The sequence below is a fragment of the Cavia porcellus genome, unplaced genomic scaffold (assembly GCF_034190915.1).
Source record: "Cavia porcellus strain 051 isolate PalLab524CR breed Dunkin Hartley unplaced genomic scaffold, mCavPor4.1 scaffold_21, whole genome shotgun sequence".
Classification (NCBI taxonomy): Eukaryota; Metazoa; Chordata; class Mammalia; order Rodentia; family Caviidae; genus Cavia; species Cavia porcellus.
Window position 1 is genome coordinate 52,340,120 of NW_026947504.1, and position 24,019 is coordinate 52,364,138.

General features: G+C 36.9%; 1 protein-coding gene across 3 annotated transcripts in view; it reads right to left on the bottom strand.

Moving 5' to 3' along the window:
- Positions 1-23,384, bottom strand: part of Pcdh17 (protocadherin 17) — a 111,722-nt gene extending 88,338 nt beyond the window's left edge. Inside the window, exons 1-2 of one of the 3 annotated variants that reach the window (XM_063232704.1) lie at positions 22,857-23,384; positions 18,613-22,736 (exon numbers count right to left, since the gene is read on the bottom strand). In XM_063232704.1, the coding sequence (XP_063088774.1) occupies positions 18,613-20,973 (2,361 nt within the window). In that variant the 5' untranslated portion in view covers positions 20,974-22,736; positions 22,857-23,384. Of the gene's footprint in view, positions 1-18,402; positions 22,737-22,856 lie in introns of all 3 variants that reach the window. The other 2 variants (XM_063232702.1, XM_063232703.1) reach the window with 2 other exon arrangements.
- Positions 23,385-24,019: the final 635 nt, after the last annotated feature.

Below are 24,019 nucleotides of genomic sequence, written 5' to 3' on the forward strand. Positions count from 1 at the left end.
TTGCCTCCAATCAAAAGGAGATTTTCAGGTTTTTAGTCTTCTCTTAAGAAAACAAAATCTGATTTCTTAACCATCTAGTTAAATGTTCTACTCTATCCAATCTTGTAGCTAAAATGTAAGTATTGCTATATATGACCTATGCTTAATTAGGTCACAATTTAAAACAGTTTTCTTTCACTGTAAGAGACAGCCTTCCCTCAGAGGGAGTATACTTGAAAAGCCCCTGACTGAAACACTGATTCTATTATTGTAACTGAATTTCAGTGTTCGGCGATTTGTAGCAGGTTTATAATCAATTCCAAACAACTTAATATTGCAAAAACAGTATAATGCACTTAGACACATGCAGCTTCTTGAAGCATATTACAAATTCCTCTTGAGTGTACTTAGGATAAATGTAAATACCCATTCATTCCCAGAAATGTTGCTCTTCAGCTCTTGGTTACCTCAAAGAACCATTCTTATGCCCACAGCATGCTCTTTGGATCCTGTTTCCTTACCAATTTTACAAGCTGCTCACCACATCCAAACTATTTCCTTTCTATTTCATCTATGAAGCTATTATGATTGTTATGATTATCATTATTATTTTATGGAAGGTGTTACTGAGGCCTATGGAGTTCATGAGCAACTAGTTGGAGGTTGTAGTACAAATGCAGGTAGTCTGCACAAAAATTTTGTACTCTTTTAAGTTTTATACGATCCATTTGATTTTCATGTTCTGTGCTTTCCATTCAATATTGTTTTGCTGTGTTTATCACTGTCATAAGTATCTTAGAAATTTATTATTCTTTCATACTAAAAATCCTTGTTAATAAATAATGTCAGCAGAGTTTAAAATATAACATCAGGTCATACCTGGAAGAGTTTTCTTCCTGTAATTCCTAAATCCTGTATTTAAACACAGATGCGAGCAGTAAAGTCTACTGAAAAATTCTGACTGGCATCAAACAATCAAAGTCAGTTACATTATTAAATTTAAGAATCACGAGATACTTCCAAAGTCTTCAAAATTTGGAAACATTTCAACATTGGAGGACTGACCTAGAGGATCTCTTAAAACAATCCCAAGTCCCAAGTTTGAAAAGCTCTGCATTATACAGTTCCCAACAATAATTTTTATTCAATATGAAGAAGTCTTAATTATCCTCCAAATTTACCTGCAGTCTAGTGACTGAAGTGCAGTATTTTATTATAATAGCAAATATTCATGGGACATTCTATAAATTCAACATGGTAAATGTATACCAAGCATGGGATTTTAAGTGATATAGGAACAAGAACAATAAACAATGAGACAGATGCTAGTTCCTCTTTGCTGTATATATGTATTAAAACCTCTCTACTTCCACTTTCTGATGAGAAAAAAAGCTTGAACAAATTTAGATGCAATTATCTGTATTTATATTTCTAAATTTGTCTGATGACAACTCACTTGTAGGATTTCTCTTTATTTTCAATCTTGTGTGAACTTTTCTTCCCTCAAGGCTTCTCTGCTTAAAAAGCACAGTTCTTAATGAAGACTTAATATTTTTTTCACTTCGGTGTTCACTTTGTAAGTTTAAGAAGTTTAAAATTATAGAAACCAATGTTTTCCAATATTCTCTGCCAAAAATTGTAGAATTCGTTTTTAAAAATTACTATTTAAAATCAAAACAAAAGAAAACCTAGCTAAATGAGTACAAAATGGCAATTTGCAATAAAATAAATTATATTACAGTGAAATTACTGTTCTAATAGTGTTTTGCAATTACATTCTGTTCTTAAACAGCTATTAATATTAGGCCAAGTAAAATACTGTTTTTACAGAGAATATATTCATGCATCTGTGCCATAATGTTTAAGGACTCCGGACTCTTTTATGTCATTTGTTTTTAGCAATAATAATAGTGAATTTCAGTGTTCGGTGATTTGTAGCAGGTTTATAATCAATTCCAAACAACTTAATATTGCAGAAACAGTAAAATGTACTTAGACACATGAAGCTTCTTGGTTGTTGGTTATTATTGGTTGTTGGTTATTATTGGTTATTGGTTATTATTTCTTCACAATGATATTAAATGTATTGATTATATCAACTTGAATTCTTAAAATATCCCATGAGTGATAAATACTGTTATTTCTTATAGGAAACAAGGAAAAACTCAAAAATGATAAAATAATTGGTTCTGGACTGAAGATATTTCTTCTTTAACAAAGATTCTTGGTAATAGAATCTTAGAATAAGCTGTCTGTCTACAGAGAGTTACTGATTAAATGAATCTTATCTGTTGATTGACCTAGATTTCTACTATATAAAGATACTGTGAAACTTCATTATTGATGTGGAAAGATGTTAATAACATACTAAAAAATCTTAAGCAAAATACAGTTTTATTATTTTTAGGATATAGAACTTACTGTATAAAATCAACTTGTATATGCATATATGCACAGTAGCATACATAGGTTCACCATCTCTTTTTCCAAGCCCTGTACTCACGTATTTTATAAGTCTAAGTCTTATACTTTCAAGTGATATTTTGAGGTATGTACTATATATAAGTCATCTCCAAAGGAACGAGTAAAATATCTCAATATCAAGTGTAATAATATCTCTGGAGTAAAATTTTTAATTTTTACATTAAATAGAAACAAATAAAGAATATCAATAGTACTCTATTTTATAATTGGAGAGGAAGAATAATATATTTAATAGCAAAATGTTAACAGCAGTTATGTAGCTTTGTTTTCTTAGTAAATTACAATTAAAAATTTTTATGTAATTTTCCTGTTTTTAATCTGTAATTATGCATTTAGTTCTTACTATACATAAGAAAACTATTTTAGGTATGGGTTTAGTACTTTGTTTGCAGTAAGAATTCTTCTTTGAATATGGGAAAAGTATAGCTGAAATTTTCTAAAAAGTGAAAAAATTATAAATGAAAAATGGAAAAAAATGAGACATACTTAACAGTGGAAAATAACTTGAAGTGATTTCAATACAAAAACACCAATTTTTGTGCAGCAAGATCTTGTGATAGTTGTCTCATCTCACAAACGGGAAAGTTTTATTGTGTAAGAAAGCTACAAAAAAAAAAAAAAAAAAAAAAAAAAAAAAGAAAGAAAGAAAGAAAAAAGCCTCCTTAGGAAAAAAAGAAAAAGGAGTAACTGGCCCTGCAGGAAGATGTAGAGGACTTGTCTCTCGAGGCTGACTACAAATTCCCAGTGCAATGTAGAGCAGTTGAAAACCAAACACACTAGGCTAGTAGTTGCTGAGTCACAGTTACACACATCCAGAGGCACTAAGTCTCCATGGAGTGTTTCATTTCTAGAGTATCTGTCATTTACCAAATTTGAGGACCCCAAATTCTTATATATTTACATACTGGATTCTTGAAAAATTTTATTTACAGTTTCTCTAATTTCATATTTTGATTTGCTTTTTTGGTTATGTCATCTTCTTACTCTGGTGCATTAGCAATATTTTTTCATACATGTAAAACACACAGTATATAATTTTCCTTAAATGAAAACATCAAAAGAGCTGTTCTTTTATGGTGATTTCTCTTAAATTGAGAATCAAGTAGTCATATCTGACTTGAAAGATTTTTTCTTTATGTGGAGGTACATGAGATTATTCATGTAGTATTAGGTAGTTTTAAAAACCAATCATTTACTATAAACGATAAATCATGTCCATTACGCAACGTGATTTAAGAATTCTGATACACCTTATTTTTTTCAGAGGACAGAATATTAAAAACATAAAAAGGTGCATCTCCTACCACAGTACATAGTAACTCAAACTGAAAGAATAATAATAAGCTCTTTCTTTTATTGTATAACCATAAATAAGCATAATGAAAATCATGGCATATTATTGCATTAATCTGCTTTACCTCTATTCATTAAAAAATGGATGCATGCTTTTAAAATATTTCCACGTCAAATGACATTAAGCTCTGCAATGGAGATGACATTAAAGGGAATATTTATGAAGAGCAGATGCATTGTCTCATGTGGCTTATATCAATATTGTGATAGAAGCATAGGAGATCTCAGAATATATCTCCTTTACCAAAGTAGTGGTAGCACGATGTCTAAAACATTTATTCTTTGCAGTAAGAATTCTATATGTTTTCTGGTATTATTGAGTCAATAAAAAATAAAAATGTTTAGAAAAACTTCACTGTCAATTAGCCTTTGGATGGATTCTCATGTTTCTATTTTCCTGTTGAGTTAATAAAGCAGATTATATTAACAGCACTGGCTTGTAAATAAGGATATCTGAATCCTATTAATAGAAATATGCTGCCAAAATAATCAGTTTCATATTTAACAAGTTTCTAAGTATTTGGAAAAGCTGTGAAATGGGATTATAAGGTTAAACTGTGTACATCTGGCTTGCTGCTATATAAATATTTTAGAAATTTGATCTCATGGGCTAAAGAAACACCTGTCTAATCATGACTCTTTTACAAGTTACATGAACTTCAGTAAGCAGAGGGTACACAACTGCTGACAGAAATCTTAATCAATTTGCATAATGCACTTCTTATGCGAGGCACACCATTTTATTATGTCTCACCCTTCTGAGTAAACACACAAAAATCATTCTAGGAAACTCACTTGTTTCATACTCATTTTGATAAGAAAAAAACCATGGTTGTCCAAAAATTTCAAGTTAAAATAATTACACGAAATGTTAAATAGTTGTATTGATTTCTTTTCTAATGCATGGTATACCAATTCAGCATAATTAGATGTTGAGAGTATAATTTTAGTGCAATATGGACCCACAGAATAATTGATGAGAGGCGGTTCTACTTGTCTGAGTTGATACATAAAATGTCAGTAAAAACTTAAGCAGTTAGTGTAGAATCTTTAAAGGAGTTGAATATCAGTTTCTTTAATCAGATTTGAAATTAAATAACCCTATAGACGCTTTGTTAAATATACAACAGCACATTAAACCTCATTTTAGTTTTTCAACTTTTGTTTTGAAAATATAATTCTACTAGAGATGTACTGGGTATAACTCTTATCATGTGAATTTAAAATATCCAACATGACAGTGCAGATTTTGAAACTGTGGTCCAAAATGGAAGCTAAAGGTCATTGAATCAAATTTCTAATTATATTTCCTGGGAGCAGATGGATGCAATGAAATCTAATGATTGGATTTTAAATGCTTTCTTGGACCTTCTATCTGTTTCCTAGCATGTGGATTTTACCCTAATGCTCTAACAAGATAATATGTTTATTACAATTAACCAAGTGAAATGATAGCTCTGCTTTCCAATTATTTACAGCATGTTACCTGGGGACATTGAACCAGTCCCCTTTCCCTCTTTTACCCCAGAACCTTTCCATTACTAATCCTACACGTGTGCCTCAATGATCCAAACTATAGTATTCTATAATGGGCATTTTCTTAGAGAACTGACTTCTCTAGTGAATTAACGAGTACTGAGCATGAGTACCAAGTTCAAGTTCACTGAGACTCAGGAGGAAATTTCAAATGAAAATAATTTTAAGGAATTTGTTCACTAAATGTGATGAAAAAGTTCCTTTATATGATGAATTCACATAATAGCCTATCTTGAAAAATAGCCTACCCATGCAAAATCATAGACATAGAAAGATTTACTAAGAAATAAAGAAAAATATATAGTGCTGGAAGATGAAGAATTTCATCTTTGCTATATCATATTAGCCTATATTCCTGCATAATGAAGCAAACATTGAGAATCAAATCGGGAAGTTAATTTTATTGCTTTAATACAATAGAAAGTCCAAATTTTAACTCTTAAAATTGTTAGAATATTCTGGCACAATACAGAAGCAAAAAGTACAAAAACAAAACAAAACAAACAAACAAACAAAAAAAAAAAACAACCAGGTTTGTTAAGGATATGGAAAGGAGCAAACAACCCATGGTGGCTGGGCTGTCTCCTTTGACCAGATACAGAGAGGCAGAGAGTTCTATGACTGTTGGTTGTAAGTAGTCATGGGGAGGATATTAATGATGTGTAAGAACTGACTGGAGTTCTCTGTGTATGCCACCAGGGAAGGGAGTTGTAATTAGGGTTGAAGAAGAAACAGAAAGTGGTAAGCATTTCCGCTTTGGCCTTCTGCCATGTTAGACCACTGCCATAATTGTACAGTGATTTATACTAGGACAAGAACCTTTCAAAAATATACAATCAAGCCCAGGTTTCAAAAATGGAGTAATTTTTTTTTTTTATCTTATGAACAAGTTTCTCAGCTATTAAGTACTATTTATTTATTTATATAATTTGAGACAAAATTTTTATGTAGTCCAAGCTGGCCTTGAACTCACTACATAGCTCAGGCTGGTCCTGACCTCTCAGCAATCCTCCTGCCTCAGCCTCCCAAATTCTGGGATTACAGGCATGTAACACCAGGCCTGGCCAGTACATTGAGAAAAAGTCAAAAATATTACTGTCAAAGCCATCACTTACTTATGTATTTTCCTATGTGAAATCAGCTGTGTGAAACACAAGTGCATATATACATACTACTAAAACTTTAAAACAAACCATGCTAAAACCAAACATACCTATACAACACATATAAGTTAAAAAAAATTGATGTAAGTGTAAAAAATACTTAAAATACATAGGGAATGGTAGAACAGGTCAATAAAAGACAAATAATAATGCTCCCCTTTTTATTTTATGTGGTATTATGTGGTTTAGATGACACTTTTCAGAATTTTAAAGAATCCTGGCAGCCTTTCCATCTGGACCACGTATCACTGATTGCTGATTGCTGCTGATATGCCTTTCTTTTTTCAGAGAATGACAAATATTCTAGATTAACTTTACAGATAGACTTGACCCATTGTATTTAGACACGCAGAGACAGAAATGTCCCTCTTTACTCATTATTTGCAGGTTTATCTTGTATAGTACTTAATATTATCATTGTATTGTTATGTACCACAAAGTCATTGTATCAATGAGTGTCAAATTTAAATTTCAAATATTGCATATTTCTCCCATTTTGCTCTGTCTTGATCTCTCTGGCAAGCAGTGATAGATGAGTTTTTAGAATCGCTTGAAAATTCATTTGTTGGACACCTTTGTTCTATCAAATCTTATGTGAAATAGATCTTGCAATTAAAATCTAAACTTCAGACAAATAGTAATGAAATCTTATTAAAATTGTAAATTAATAATGCTAAATTAACTTCAATGAGTTACTTTTAGAATTATTTATATAATAAATTAGTGATTGTGAACTATACAGCTATGAAACTTGCAGTTTTATTTTAAATGACAGTAGAGAAGTAGACAACATAATGATTAGAAGAATACCTATTTTGTTTCTTTAATAGGTGATTACAATTTTCATTATCACCTATATAGCCAAGATTCTGAAATTTTTTGAAGTGTTATAAATTGATTTATCCTAAAAATATATATTAAATAATGACCAAGAGTGATTTTTCTTTGCCTGTTACCAAATGGCAGATGATGGCTATCAAAGTGATTAAATAACAAAATTATATTTACACCAATAAAAACAGATGTACTCTTAAAGATAATGATTTAGCTGTGATTTAATTTTAGACTGAGTGCTGTGATACACACCTCTAGTTCCATGTGCTTACTGGCTGAAGTAGGAGGATTGCAAACTGGGATCTAGCCTGGGCAATTTAGCATTTAATTAGCAAAATTCTCTAAATAAATAAATAAATAAATAAATGGCTAGATATGTAGCTCAGTGCGAAGACTTAGAGTTTGAAATCCAGTGCTAAAAACAAAAATGCAGACAGTAAGTGCTTACACTTTGAGCATCATATCCACAAAGACAAATTTATTACAGACTAAAATATTGAAATATATATCCTTAGTTTATTATTTCCTAGATCTAAATGACACCTAACAGTTTAGCAAGTAGGTATAACATTTGCATTGCATCATTTTAGTACTGTATAAACTATACCAAAGAATGAGAAAAGACATGTTTTAATCAACACTATTGTCTTGATGTACTATGTCTATACATGTGTATATTAAATATATTTCTGTGTATATGATGTGAAAAGATACTGTGAATACTTTATGCCTATCAATGAGAAGCCTGATTACTTATTCTTCCCTGGGAATCTGTAATGTATCAATCTAATTATGCAGGAATTTTCGTAGCAGTTATTTAAAAGGTGGTAATTATACATTTTGAAATATCAAAACATGTTCCTTTCAAATAAATGAATTACCAACAGGACATTGTTCCTTATACATTGTGTGTGTGTGTGTGTGTGTGTGTGTGTGTGTGTGTGTGTGTGTGTGTGTAAGAAATGATGAGCCCAGGATCTTTTCACTGAGCAATACGCCTAGCACTTTTTTACTTTTTACTTTTAGACAGAATCTCACTAAATTGACCAGGAAGGCATCGAATTTGTGATTCTCCTGCCTCAGCCTGCAAAATTGGGAGATTACAAGTGTGTGCTGCCACATCAGTAAAAGAATTCACACTTTCTCTAGTGTCTGACATATAGAAGAAACTGTGCTCACCTACAGAGACAGACAAGATGGGCATGGGCCACACTTCAAATAGTCTACTATTTAGACTTCTTAGAGATAAAATAATCTCAATAGTGAAAACACTGATGCATTGTTTTAGCACTGTTCATACCAAATATCATTCATTATTTTGTATAATCAGTTAGTTTCTTCTCAGGAACAGGGATTACATACAACCACCTCTGCAAAAATAAAGAATGAATGAGGAATAATCAAGATGTTAAATCTCCTTTTAGTCATCCAGGTTTAATATACTTATTATCACTCTTTAAAATCCTTAAGCTTAAGTAGTTGTATGACAGGAATAGAATAAAGTTAACTCCACGCCTTCTGTTGGTTTACCAACTTTTCTTTTAACTGCTAGTTAAGTTTTGCTTTCTCAATATTGTCAAGTGGTCTACTATTTTCTACTTCAGACTTAACCAGGCCACATGAGAAACTGATAGAAAATATTACCTACTTTGCTGAGATGCTATATGTCATCCTTTTGCCTCAGGCAAAATTTAATGACTGATTTGTGGATCTTTATTTCTAAAGATTTACTGTAGAAACACTGACACAACTTTGAACCAGAGCAAACAGAGCCATTCTAATAAGCAGGCAATACCAAACCTAAAAATGCAGGAGAACAGAGAGATCCTGGCAGGAATTAATCTACCATTTTCACACATCTGCCCAAGGGAGGTATTGTAATTGCAAAAATTTACTCTAACACTGCTGAGACTCATACTAATTATGTTTCTTTTTTTAATAGAAATAGCCACAGGTGGTAACAAATTGGGTTCTGAGATGGGGAACTGGGCATGCATTCTAACCCAAATTACTATATAATTGTCTTGATTTTAAAAAATGGAAATTCTATTGCTCAACATCAGAAGAAGAAAAAACCTTCTTAAGTGTATTCTTCATCTTTTCTTAGTTTCTCTCCACTTACTTATACTGCTTAATTTGTTGGTATTGGCACAACTTATACCAGGGCCACACTGTAGAATGAGCTTTTGGCAATGCTCCTAAAAACTCCTGTGAGTAGAATGTATGTAATAGACAGTTCTTATATTTTCATTCTTGTTATACTTTGGGGTTAATAGTAGCTTCACTAAGAAGATCAGAATCTAGAAACGCAGCTAATAAGTACCATTCGGGCTTCAGGCAATGCTAAAAGAAGGTTATAGATTTTTTCAAATTATGAACTCATATTAAAAAACTTGTTTTATATATTTGATCTTGATAATCTTGTGTCTTGCTCTACAAGAATTATTAATATTACCAAGACATTCTTACTGTTTTCTAAAACTATAAAGTCTTTCTATGGATATTACATGAAGTAAAAGTCAAGGTATATCTTCAAACTTCTCTTTAAAATAGGAATTTCTGTATTACTAAGCCAGGATTATATGAAATAAGGCATTTTCTTAAAGTATAAAAAAACTGTCAACATAATAGGCAATGAATGATTTCATGTAGTAAAAAATGAAACAAATGAACAAATAAATGTCTTGCCTTGAAATGATGAGAAGGTAAGTTTCTACGTAAATCATTTTTCTATCATAAAAAGCAAGAGGTAGAATACTGATACTGGCCTACGTCTCTCTCCCTTCCTCTTCCCCTCCTTCCCTTCCGCCCTCTCCTTGCATAATGTTTAACTCTTCTTGCTTGTATTATTAATACAATAAATTGATTTGGGAAATACTATCACAGTAGATGAAAAACTTCAAAAGTAAAATCCCAAGAAGTTATTGTAGTAGAATTCACCAAACTTTAGATAGTAGCTCTTTCTTTGTTTTCTATTTGAACTATGTAAATTAAACTATTATCAAAGCCATTTAGAAAATTTGATGATTGTGTTTATACAAAGAAGTATCCTCAAGTAATTATCAAATTAGAGCTAGAAAATAGGTCCTCTTAAAACTGTTGTATTCTGTTCAAAAATACTGCAATGAAGTGATTTATTCTCAGTAAATTTTCCAAGATTTTTATATATTATTTCTCAAATATCATAATTTTTAATTTTATTTCATTTACTGAAATGGGGACATCAGTAAAAAGCATGTACTCCCATTTTACATATGTGGTTAGATAATTCCCTTACTAATCGAAGATGAATTGATTTACAAATTCAGCTACACATACCCTGCTGCCCTGCTATTGTGAAAGAATACTAAAAATAAATCAAATATTCAGTTAAAACAATCTCAGTATATAATGATACACTCTGTGAAAAATGAACATATTTTCACAACGGTGTTTATGTTGAGCATATGATTTGAAAAAATGTTTTATCTCAGGAGCAAAAATGATAGGGTTAGGCTTTCAAAACTTATGCAAATATTCATACCACAAATATAAATTTAAGAATTTAAGTCACTGATGTCCTAAAATTAGGTTATGACAATAGGAAAGATATTTTGACTCCTAAAACCATCTGCCTGTAATAACATACCTCTTGTTTGCCCCCATTTTGTAATACTAAACTTCTGTGCTTATGATGTGACCAAATATATTTGTATGTCTGACTTTAAGTTATATTGAATTGGAGAAAATGAAAATTCTATGTATGTATACAATTATTTAAGATTCACTTAAAATATCTTAATGAAACCTATAAATTCATGAAATAGTAAATCACATTTCTAAAAATGTATTGCCAAAAAGGCTGAAAGAAATATATCTAAAACCCTACAGTTACTGGAAGGAAATTAATTAGTTTACCACACAGTAAGTTAAAATTGTTATTTTAAAGCATTTCTGTTATGGAAATTTCATGAAAACATTTCAGAGTATAAAGCAATCTACATTGTATAGTAATATAATTTACAAATAAGTAAACTGCTTTTCTTAAAGTCTTTCTAATAAATACATAAAAAATGTGATGTTTAGCTTTGAAACTTGAAACTGATTTTTATTGCTTTAGCTTTCAAATTCTTCAAAGCCTGCCTTTCACTGATAAAGACAGCAAACAAGAAATGGTCTTTAATTTGCTCTCTTTACTGTATTCAACTAATTAAAAATCAATCAAAAACAATACAAATTTAAAAAGTATTAAATATTATTCAGAAAGGGCATATTTCAGAATCGAACAGAAGCTAATAAAATCATATTTATCTTTGCTAAATCATATTTATCATCATGTGGTACACTTTGTATACAACATGAATATGGTTCATGAGACTAATGGAATACAACTCTCTAAAGATAATAAATGCGTTTAAATATTTCAAAATGAGTGAGATAAGATGCATTTCTAATACCACTAAGTTATTTTAATATATTCCATTCTCTTAATCAGACCAAAGTCTATTTATGTAGATTAGTTACATGAAAAGTTTTATTTATCTAACCTGTATTTATCTTTTGATCACAAAGCTTGTTAACTTAAATAGTCTTTTATTGTTCTGATTCATTTTCTAATAATTATGCTGTTTAACTGCCTTATTGGTAAAGTAAATATATGCAAACTTACCAGTCATATTCAGAATAGTTATGCTAAATGCTCAATGAACCGTAAGAACCATTTCCTATAATAAAACTGCCCGGAATAGGTGCAGAATAAAGTCTACAAAATACCAGTAATCAGAATGTCATGAGGACTAGAAAAATCACTGATTTTGTCACATGATTTTCAATAGGTTTTTTCAATCACTGTCTGAAACCAGTTTTATATTCTATCACTGGACGAACTTAGTGGATGCAGGTGAAAGATGCATCTGCGGTTCATTGCTTTTTTTTAACTCTTCTACAAATAGCGAATTTATACTTCTACACTAGCAAGCTAGCAGGAGCAAGCTTCTTCTGTCACTGCGAAGATGTTGATGTCATTAAGGACTTCTTTATTATAGATGATTTATTTTCGAGAGACTAGAGCATAGCAATGCATCACTGTCAAAGTTAGTGGTGAAAGCTTTGACTAACTGCAAAATCCTGTATGCCACTGAAGGAAAGTCTCCCTTACTAAAGTAGGTTGGCAAAAGACCAGCATAGGTCTGACGAACTTTAAAAATGTTTTGTAGATGAGTGGCAGAAATTACACTGTCTTCAAAATTATAGGTAAACTGAACGTTATGCTATACTTTAACAATTATACAATCATTGGTTGAAGGAATTTAATACAAAAAATATCACTTCCCTAATGGCTTTACTAAAATACGACTTTAAGATAATGCCCTCTGGGATTTATTAAACAGAAGTATCACTGAGGGGAATACATTCTAGAACAATGACTAATACTGTAATTAGTAGATGCATTTGTAAGAATTTACCTACTATTGAGTGTGTTGCAAGACTTCTTTTCATCAGGGATTTCCTACCTGGCCTGAGCCCAGTTGTAATGACTTTTTGTTCCTGTTCTTTCATCATCAGGCTCATGCCATGTATTTTCACGCTTTTAGTCACCCTGGCACCCTCTATTGTGCATTAGGTGTTTGCACAATAGTTTTCCTTCTTTTAATCTACATAAGCTTCAATCTACTCAAGGCCAATTGCACCCTAGGATAACGTGCTCTATTTTATTGAATTTCAAATTGTTGGAAACTTTAAAGTGGTAAAGCCATCAAACTGTAACAGATTTTAAGAGAAATATGTTTAAGGGTTATGAATTAACCCTTAAAAAGAGAAGGTCTTTGAACCAAAAAATATAAACTTGTCCAATATTTGTGTCTCAGTGTCCACATATCTTGTACCAAAGTACAAACATGTGTACTTAATTTTGACAAAAATTTCATTTTTTCACAGTATAGACAAGGTTAAGATATATAGCAATAAATTCGTGTAAGCTATTAATTGATCTAATTTTTTTCTTAATTTATTATGTTTGTAGTTAGATTTTTTGCTACATTTAATACATAAACAGCACTAACAGTAAAAATCCTAAACAGTAAAAAATTGAAATTTTAAACCTGGAAATAAGTACTAAAATATAATGTATGACCATATATATTATATTTTTGAAGAGTATTAAATTGATCTCTAAAATTTTTAAGGTGTTTACTTGAAGAATATGTAAATTTCATAATTCTGTAGTTTACAGAAATTTTGGAGATTATCTTAAAATTATATTAAATTTTTATAAAATTGTCTATACATTTTAAGGAAGGAAATAACAATTATAGTATTGAACTTGTATAAAAATATTTCTAGAAACCATGGTTTTATGGAGGTGCTTTGTTGTCTTTTATATGACTTAAACAATGTAGTCAATGGTACTCTTGTGAAAAATAAACTTTATTACTAAAAAGTATGTTTAATTAGTTTAGAAGAATTTCAGGCCATACTATAATCACAGCAGCCTTAAACAGCATGAAAACACTATGAATAAAATTACAAAATTATTGGTGTAGAAATATGTATTAATGTATATTGAAGTTATAGAATTAACTGTTACAACCCCAGAAAATTTTAAAATGAACTTATCTTTATAACTTTAAAAGCATGATGCATTATCATCTTAGTGTAAGGATGATAAGATTTCACATAGCTGGCATTTAAAAAAATATTGACATCTGAAAACAAATGGCTGTATGTGGTGTTTATCAACTTATATTTAAAAAGTTAAATTATATGGTTTCTAACTCACATAGTCAAAATTGTTTTCATGTATCATCAATAGAGAAGTGCATGATACACTACAGCTGAAATTTTTGTACATTCACATATGACTAAGAATTAAAGTAACAATATACTAAGAAAAAATGATAATTTTTTATATTTAAAAATTTTGAACTCTTCTTCCAAGAGGCTTCAAACACTTAGTAGCCAATAATATTTTATACTTAATTTGTATTGAAATACATTTAATGCTTAAGAAGGCAAAAATATTAAATGATTATGCACTCATTTTGCTATAAGGTAGAAATTACTCCATTATCTTATGAAAAGCTTTAATAGTAGATGCAATAATCCTGAGTCATGCACTAAGAGACAGCTCTTTCCTTCATGCCCACCATAACCCCTGTAAATAGAGAATATACAAAATGTATGGAAGTTAATACATGAAACTCATCAAATGATGCTGTCTTAGAAATTGTGGCAAAATATCTCCAAAATTATGATGGAAAAATTGATTCCACAGTGCTTTAGTTGTTAAAATCATTAATATACTAGAGAGTGAGATTTGAAAGATCACGATCTTGAGAGTTCACGAGTGACTTTCCATAGTCAAGAATATCTTATATTTAAGAGGTGAAAATAAAGACAGACAGTGGATATTTCTGTTAAGAAAGCTCGACTTCTATCTTTTTGTTCTGAAACACTGAATTTTACTGTTCATACTATGATACTTTAGTTCTTTACACTTCAGTTTCATTTTTATATGTTTGGATTGGCTTTAGGCATTTACCATATTCTTAATTCCTTTTTATTGAAACTTCCTTGTATATATGTCAAAAGAATTTTATCTTGCTAGCATAAAGACTCTAAAGTCAACTCAGTATGAATCTTGTGAAATTGATTTGTAAAACACTAAGAATATATTCCTTTATAATTTATTTTCATATATCTTACTTTGATGACTTACTACATTTTACTCTATAACAGAACATTAAAATGACTTGTAGTAGTGCTACAAGAATAGGAAAATAGAGATTTTCAAGCTGGAAATTGCTCCATCAGTGAGAAGTCCCGGGCCTCCTCCCCTAGTCTCAAGGTGGCCAGTACTGAAAACACCTGTTGGAAAGACACTCTAAGATGTAACAATTAATTCTTGATAAGTCATACCTAGAAGTTATTCTTGAGAATTAATAATGATATCTACTTCTCTTTAGATTTTGTATTAACCTGTTAAATGATTCACATGGAAATTTTTCCTAAGGCAAAAATTTTAAAATATTGTTTAAACATCTATCTACCTTACCTACTATAAAATCTATGTTCTATTTCTTCAAAACCAGTGTTATACCTTTAATATGAAAAAAATATTTAATTATAGCTATGCAGTTTTATAGTTCACATTGTTGCAAATATTTTTCGTAATCTATTATACATAGACCAACTTTAATTTGAGGAACTTGATGAAAATCTAAAATGAAATTTCATCTCGCAAATCTGTTTCTACACCAGATTACATGAATGTATTTTGTATTTATAATCAGTAATACCCTTGTGCTCCAGAAGAACCTTCAGATAGTAACCTTAAAGTATTAGATGTGCATAAAATGCTGTGATGCTTAACTAAATATTCCTTTTCATTGCAGCATGAACCTTGTAAGTCATAAAGTCTGGAATCACACATCACCACATTGTAGCAGAGTATTGTAACGCAATTATGAATTTTTTTCCAATCCACTCATGGAATTTCACCTTGTACCTTATAAACAGAATACAAATGCTGAAAAATAAAGATGAATTAGACAGTCGTTGTTAGTCCAAGTGAATTTAATGGACTAAAAGACTACTTTCAAAAGTACACATGAGATTAATAATGTGTTTCCTTTGTAGGTTCTATTACATACACACACTAATGAAAGCATTTTGAATAAAATTATGGAATACTCATATGCTGTAATTTAAGCTTGTGATTTCAATACACTGTATTTGTGGCACACCAGTTTTAAAAACACAGTAATTTATTAATTTACCAAATTCTCCATAATAAGTATCATAATAAATCTGATATGTTTAAAAGGAAATTAACGTATCGTATATTTGCAAATATCTTGTGTAGGATTGAAAAAAAATAGTGGAAAAATAAACCTTATTTTAATATTTTCTATTGAGTACATTTACAGGTCTGAACCAATATGAGGAGTTGACATACTTTGAAAACATTTTTCAGACTTGAAATTAAAATTCATTTGGGGTTGGAGTATGGATTCAGATTCTAAGGACCAAAGAGGACAGTTTATCTTTTGTCTTCCTTTTAAATTGTGCATGTGTCTGTGTTTGTGTGTGCAGTTTACTGTGGTCTGAGTTTTACTGCCAGTGGGAACCAGCAGCATTAGCAACAGCAGCACCAGTAGCAGCAACATCCTTAAAGAATGACCATCATATTGGAAATAAGTGGAGGCCTCACCGTCCCTCCAAACATTCTGGATGTTTCAATCCCATACTGTTCTTCACTTGCCACATCAGAGTTACTGAGAATTCTACTGCTCCTAATTCATATTTTATAGGAAACTAAATGAGAATTCAACAGACAACACTTGAAGTGGAGAGTTAAGAATTAACCTTTTGTGCCACGTTTGTGTTACTCATGTAATAAACACAAAACTTTACAAATATGTTGCTAACAAAATGACTGCAGAAAATTTGTAAATATACATATTTTAGGGCAGGGGCTGCAGTCAGTGGTATGTGCTTAACCTGCATGCATGTGGCTCTGGGTGCAATCCCCAGCATCACACTTCCCAAAATAAAAAGTTAGCACAGCTTTCTCTGTAGAGATATTGATTATCATAAATATCAAATTTACATAGTTACAGAAAGACATCCATAGAAACCACGTTTTTTAAAGTTGGAAATTTCTTTTTTTAGTTTGTATAAATCTCAATGCTATAAAAAGTGGTAGTTACTACTATTACTGATACTTTAGCATTAAGTAGAGTCACATAGAAGGGTCTAGTTTACAAAGGCATTTTGGTATTGTAGAAAATATGCTAAACATTAATATATATAACATTTGTTATGCTAGAAAGCCAGGAAGAGCATGAAATTTTACTACTCCACTTTAACAGTAAAACCATTACCAAGTCGTGTCATTAAAAGTTATTTGCTTCTCAAAGTATAACAATATGAACACATTATTTTTCATTTACCTCAAATTAATCTGCCTCCCAAAGTGTCAGTTTTGCTATACTTCAAGCACTTCAGAGTAATTTGTAACAACCCACATTCATAATAAGTAACAATTAAGTTTTTCTGTGACACAACACAATAGTGGAAAAGAGACTAGATAGTGACCACAGTGTAGTCAATATAATCAAACTTTTCCTAAGAGTTGATGTCCATGCTTTGTCACTCATGTAGTTTTTGCATATATTAATAGTTTTAAATTATACTATATAGTATATATTAACTATCACATATATTGAAAACACACATCATGCAGAACAAATGCAGCTTGGAATCAGCTGCAACTTGTATCCTATTTTTAAAAGCATACAAAATCCTGTGACCCTTTACTACGTATCTTTAATTCTTCAGTGACTTCAACAAACCCATATAGGAAAGCACAGGTCTAAACAAATATAAACTTTACATAACTATCTGGTCACTGTCTTCAGCCTCCATTTATTCAAACTTTTGACAGCACTTTCCAGTGTAACTCTTGTTTCAAAAGCTTAAATTACACCAGAGCTCTCTGTTGCAGTTTCATCTTTAGAACTAATCAAATTTGTGTCTCTTAAAACACTTTTTAAATATAAAACTGACTTTTGGAGAAGTGAATATTTAGTTCAAGTTTATTTAAGTGCCAGAATTTTGCCTGAGTGCTACACTATATTTTAAGAACAATATTGGGAGATACATTTCTTTTGTTTTTGTATTAAAAATTTTAAAATGAAATTAAAATCTTAAGAAAATTATTTTTTTTCTAATCTGGGAACACTTATAGAATGAAATGTGGACCGCCAAATAAAATAAGGTAAGGTCTGAATCCTGAGCACTTCTAACATTTTAAAATCTATCAAAATAAAGTTTGAAATGTAACTTAAGTAAGACATGTACACTTTGTAGATTTTAGGCTGTTCATCTGGGAGGGTTTACGTGTAGAAGCTGATGTACACAGTCTCAAAAGTGTACAGCATTTTCATTTCAAATTTTTTTTTCCCTTTAACTGCTGCTGACAGCGTGGCCTATGCTGTTCCAAAGATCTCAGGACAGCTCCCAAACCAGCAATAAAGCGAATTCAGTCCCAATTATGCTAAAAGACTCCTACCTGAATTATGGACATCCGAGTGGCAGGGGTCTCGCTCGAGTTAGTCCCTTGTCCTGTGAAGCTGGTGTGGCAGCCTGCGTGTCCCTGAGGGACAGCGAGGTTGTTGGAGGCTGGTTTGAGATACATCACCTCCGACCGGGGCGAGCTGAGGGGCAGGCGGGTTTGGTAGTCGAAGTACATGGGGGAGGTGGCCAGGGAGGGACTGCTCACCACGTTCATGACGTTCACGGCGTTCCTCTCTTCGACTTCGCTCTGCACCAGCATGATATCGTTTTTGTTGATCTTCTTCTTCTTGCCTTTGCCCCCGCCCAGCTGCGGGTGGCTGTACTCCGCGATGCGGCAGTTGTAAGTGCGGATCTCCTTGTTCTCTCGCTTGCACTTGACAGCGATGGTGACCATGGCCGCCAGGAGGATGATGGAGATGGTACTCAGAGTCGCGATGAGCGGCAGGGACATGTCCCAGTGGTGCTGCTCGCCGTTCACCCGGGGCACCCCCTCGGGCAGGGAGCCGCTCACCGACCTGATGATGAGCTTGGCCACCGCGGAGAGAGTGGGCTTGCCGTGGTCAGTCACCTTCACCACCAGCTCCACGACGGGCGTCACGTCCTCCCAGAAGGGGTGCAGCGTGCGGATCTCGCCGCTGGACGGGTCGATCTCAAACAGGTGGTCATCGTTGCCGTCCACGATCTCGTAGGTGAGGCGCCCGCTCTCGCCGAAGTCGCTGTCCAGGGCGCGCACGGTGCTCACCAGGTAGCCCAGGCCGGCGTTGCGCGGGACCTGGAGCTCGGCGGTGTCGTTCTGCAAGGTGGGCAGCACGATCACCGGCGCGTTGTCGTTCACGTCTAACACGGTCACCCGCACTGTGGCGTTGCTCTCCAAGTGCGCCGGCGCCCCCGAGTCCTTCGCGAGCACCTTGAACTCAAAAGCCTTGGTCTGCTCGTAGTTAAAGGAGCGCAGGGCGTAGATGGCCCCGTTGGTGGGGTTCACAGACACGTAGGTGTAGATGGACACGTCGCCAATGTGCGAGGGCAAAATGGAGTAGGACACGGTACCGTTCTGGCCCAGGTCAGGGTCCTGGGCGAGGACGGAACCCAGGTATTCGCCTGGAATGTTATTCTCATGCACCTGCAGCACGTACAGTCCTTTGGTGAAGCGGGGAGGGTTGTCGTTCTCGTCCAGAATCTTGACTGCGAACGACTTGGTAGAGTTGAGCGGAGGCGAGCCCCCGTCCCGCGCCACGATGGTCACGTTGTACTCGTCCTGGGTCTCGCGGTCCAGCGGGCGGTCGGTCACCACCGTGTAGAAGTTGTCGTAGTTCTCTTCCAGCTTGAAGGGGACAGACCCCCCTGGCCCGCCCAGGCCGCCGCCGCCACCGCCTGTCCCTCCTCCACCCAGGACGCGACACTGCAGCTGTCCGTTCTTGCCCGAGTCCCGGTCGGTGACCCGCACCAGGGCGATGACAGTGCCGGGCGGGGCGGCCTCGCTCAGCGCCCCCTGGCGCACGGAGACGAAACCGATGGACGGCGCGTTGTCGTTTCGGTCGATGAGCTTGACTGTGACCTTGCAGTGGGCCGGGATGGGGTTAGGGCCCAGGTCTCTGGCCTGGACGTCGATCTCCAGCATCCCGTTCTCCTCATAGTCCAGGTTGCCCTTTACCCGGATCAGGCCGGTCTTCGGATCGATGGAGAAGAGCTCCCGCACGCGGTCGGGCACGTAGCTGCTGAAGGAATAGAGCACTTCGCCGTTGGGGCCCTCGTCCGCGTCGGTGGCGTTCAGATCGATGACCACGGTGCCCAGGGGAGCGTTCTCGGGCAGTTCCACCATGTAAGAGGGCGCTTCGAAGACAGGGCTGTTGTCGTTGGAGTCGATCACTTTCACGTTGATCTGCACGGTGGCGGAGCGTGGCGGCTCCCCGCCATCCAGGGCAGTCAGCACGAGCGTGTGGTGGTTCTGTTGCTCGCGGTCCAACGCCTTCTGGATGACCAGCTCTGGGAATTTGGTGCCGTCGCCGCGGGACTTGACGTCCAGGGCAAAGAGACCGTGGTCATCGCGCGTAAGCAGATAGGTGCGGAGCCCGTTCTCGCCGGCGTCCGGGTCGTGTGCGCTGGTAAGGGGAAAGCGAGTGCCCGGGGCAGCGTTCTCTGAGATGTCCATTTCAATCTGGTCAGAGGGGAAAGAGGGAGCGTTGTCGTTGATGTCCTGGATCTCTACCTTGATCATGCAGATCTCCTTGTCGTTGGCGAATACCTCGAGAGATAGCTGGCACTTGGCATTGTGGCGGCACAAGGACTCACGGTCGATGCGCTGCTTGGTGTAGAGAAGCCCGCTATCGGCGTCCACGTCCAGCAGGTGCGGCGCCGAGTTCTCCAGCACCCGGTAGCTGCCCGACTTGCTTCGCCCGCCGCTGCCCCCGCGCTCAGCCGGCGGAAGTCCTGCCTGCAGGCGAGCATCCTTGCCTATGTTACCTATCACCGTGCCGGCCCCTTGCTCCTCTGGCACTGAGTAGTTGAGGTTCTTGAGCGTCAGGGCAGGGGCCCATAGGAGAAAGCAGCAACAGATGGAAAGGTACATCCCAGACCGGTGGGGTGGGGGCAGGAACAGCCGGACTGGAGGGGCAAACCTGTGGGTGCGCGCCAGCCTGGGGCCCGGGCAGAGCGTGCGTGGGAGGCGCGAGCCACAAGTCCGCGGGTCCTTCCTCTCCTCCTCGCCGGGGCTGCGGCACAGGCGGTCTCTCCCTATTCTGTTCAAGTTCCCTGAACCTGTTGATCTACAGCATCCGCACTGGGTGAGAGGCAGCGGCGCAGCGGAGCTGCAGAGGCTTGGAGCAAGGCGGCGGCTCCCTGCGGCTGAGGGCGAGCCGGGGGCTTTGTCTCTCCCGCCTCGACTTCGCGAGGCTCAAACTTGAGCGATGAGGCCGGCGATAAGGAGGAAATCGAGTCTGAGAGGATGATAATGAGCTCAAGAATTGGTGGGTTTTTCTCGCTCCCTCTAGGGCTCCGCGAATCCACTCTCGCCGGCAGCCTACGGAATACTCTTCACATCGGGTGGGGGAGGGCTTGAGGAGGTGTGTCTCCAGGCAGATGGCAAAGTGAAATCCTTACTTATTACTGGTCTCCCCTGATGAAATTGATGGGAACGAGGAGCAACGAAGAGAGAGAGTCACAGATAAATATTTCTGAAGCTTGCTCGGCGCACTGTGAAATGTCTGCTTGCTGCGCAGGCTGGTCTGTTTTCAGGCAGTGTTTTGCTGCATTTAGAGATCTAATCTTGCATTGCTGGCTGAAGCGGCGGCGGCGGACTGCATCTCCCAGCCAAGCGTATTTTTTTTCCTTTCTCTTCTTTCCGAGCAGCCAAAGGGAGGGGAGGAAATGCGGCGCAAAGAACTAGTGTCCCGATTTGTAGTTTCCTCCCCCTATCAGGCTCCTCCCTCTCTTCCTCCGAAAAGGCTCTCCTCCGAAATCAAGAAAGCCACAGCCTGATCAGCATTTGCCGTCAGAGTCTATTGGGGCGAGGAAATATATAGATATATCTCCGCCTCTGATCGTAGAACACACTCTGATGTCTACGCCAAGCCAGTAGCCGCCGCTACCATCCCATCCTCTTCCTGCCAGCAAGGACTTCTCGCCATGCAGTTTAATTCCAGTTCGCTTTTCTTCCCAGGCTAAAGGAAATCAACAGGCAACTCATGGTTGGACGTGCACATCTGAAGGGGGAGGGGGAGACCGAATAAAAGGCAGGGGGGAGCCACCCTCCCAGTCCTCGCACACACTCTCCCTGTCTCGCTAGAAGGGAAACAGTCTCTGCATTCACAGGGCTAGGCTGTCAAGTGCCTCTATTTTCTTTCTGTTCAGCATCTCTTTCCAACAGCCCAGCCTCCCTATCCTCTTCATGTAGAAAGGAAAATCTTGGCGAGGAATAAAAGTGGTGAATATTTCAAGAGGATAAAGTGAGAATTTTTTTCCTCTTCAAAAAAAATTAATAGTAGGAGGGGGCTGGACGAGAGAAAAGCACGAAGGCTCAGCGTGGTGCATTCTGCAGTCCTACAGTCTCTGGGCGGCGCGGGGAGCGCAGGGGTGAGAAGCTGCGGTCGGTCCTGCCTGTCGCCCACCCTGGGAAGCTGCCTCCCAGAGGAGCTCAGGCACAGGGTTGTCTACACATTATTTCGGGTTCCCGAGGCGCCTGGAGATACGGGAATGACACATCCAGAAATGCAGGTGTTCTGAGCTGCCGGATGAGTCAGAAGCAGCGGAACGAATCGACTTCACTCTCGCCTCTTGGTCCTCCCTTCACAGACATTAGTTGCGGCTTCTTCCTAAAGCTTTCTCTGACTCACTCTAAAGAAAGAAAAACCAGATTCATGTTTTGTGGAAAAACGGAAAAAAAAAAAAAAAAAAAAAAAGCGAAAGGGAGTGGGGGTGGGAGGTGAAGCTGAAGCCCGCACCACTTTACTCTACCTCTTTCTGCCGGAGTCCGAGGCTCTGGGAAGCAAGGCGTCTGCTTTGCTAGGTGTGTTTATTTATTTGTTCTAAACCTTTCCTCTTGGTTAGGCGTGAGGCACCCCAAAATTTTTCAGTCTTAGAAAAAGAAAATCACGTTTCCAGTAATTATTCACAGCTTAGCCCCCATCAGATTTCAAGATTTTTCTCCCAGTGTTGTCTATTCACAAAGTCCAGCATCGTTGTGCATAGCTAATTGTGCAGTCTGCTGTGGAGGATTTTGTTTTATTTTTAAAATGCCTCCTTTACTGTCACGGGTGGTCTCTTTCAATCTGGTAGCTGTCAGGATCACCCCAAAGCCTGAGAAAGACGTGCGGATTTCAAACCAAATAAATCCATTGTCGCAAGCAAAGCGGCAGAGGAAATGAAAGGTGAAAATTTCAATTCAACAGTTGGAGTAGTGTCTCCCTAGCCGCCTTCCGCCGCTGCCGCATCCGCCGGGCTCGCAGTCCCTGTTCTCTCCCCAGCGTCTCTTGCTGACTGACTCTATTCACCTCACGCTGCCGCTTAAACATTGATACTGATTCCTTGCCAGCCAATCCGCGTGCAGAGCAAGGCCCTGCCTCCTCAGCACACGCCCAATGGGAGAGGAGAATAGGCTGAAGGAGGCGGGGCCAGGGCCCCAGCGCTTTAGAGTCATTGATTAGATCGGTTAGATGGGAAACTAACGCGCCGAACCCAGCCAGCGCTACGCCTCGGTTGCGGCGGCGCCTAGGGCCTCGCCGCCGGTCTCCCGGGTCTTTATCTGTTTGGAGAAGAGACTCCACTGTCTTCTTCCGGGAAAGAGAATTAACAAAACAAAAAGTTTAAGAGCGATTTTTAAAATTATTTTATTTTTGATCTGATATACACAGGAATCAGAATCGCAGCATGCTTGCAGAATAAGGTAGCTATGATCTTCCTAATGGATTTCCGTAGACACACACACATACACACACACACACACACACACACACACACACACACACACACACACCGCCCGCACCGTTCACCACCCATATCAAGGGAGGGGCAGATTTTGACTCTGCTTGGATGAGTCTGAATGAGATGCGGGTGTGTGTGGGTGGGTGTGCGTATGTGTGTATGTATGTGTGTGTGTGTGTCTACGCGCTGTCGCATTT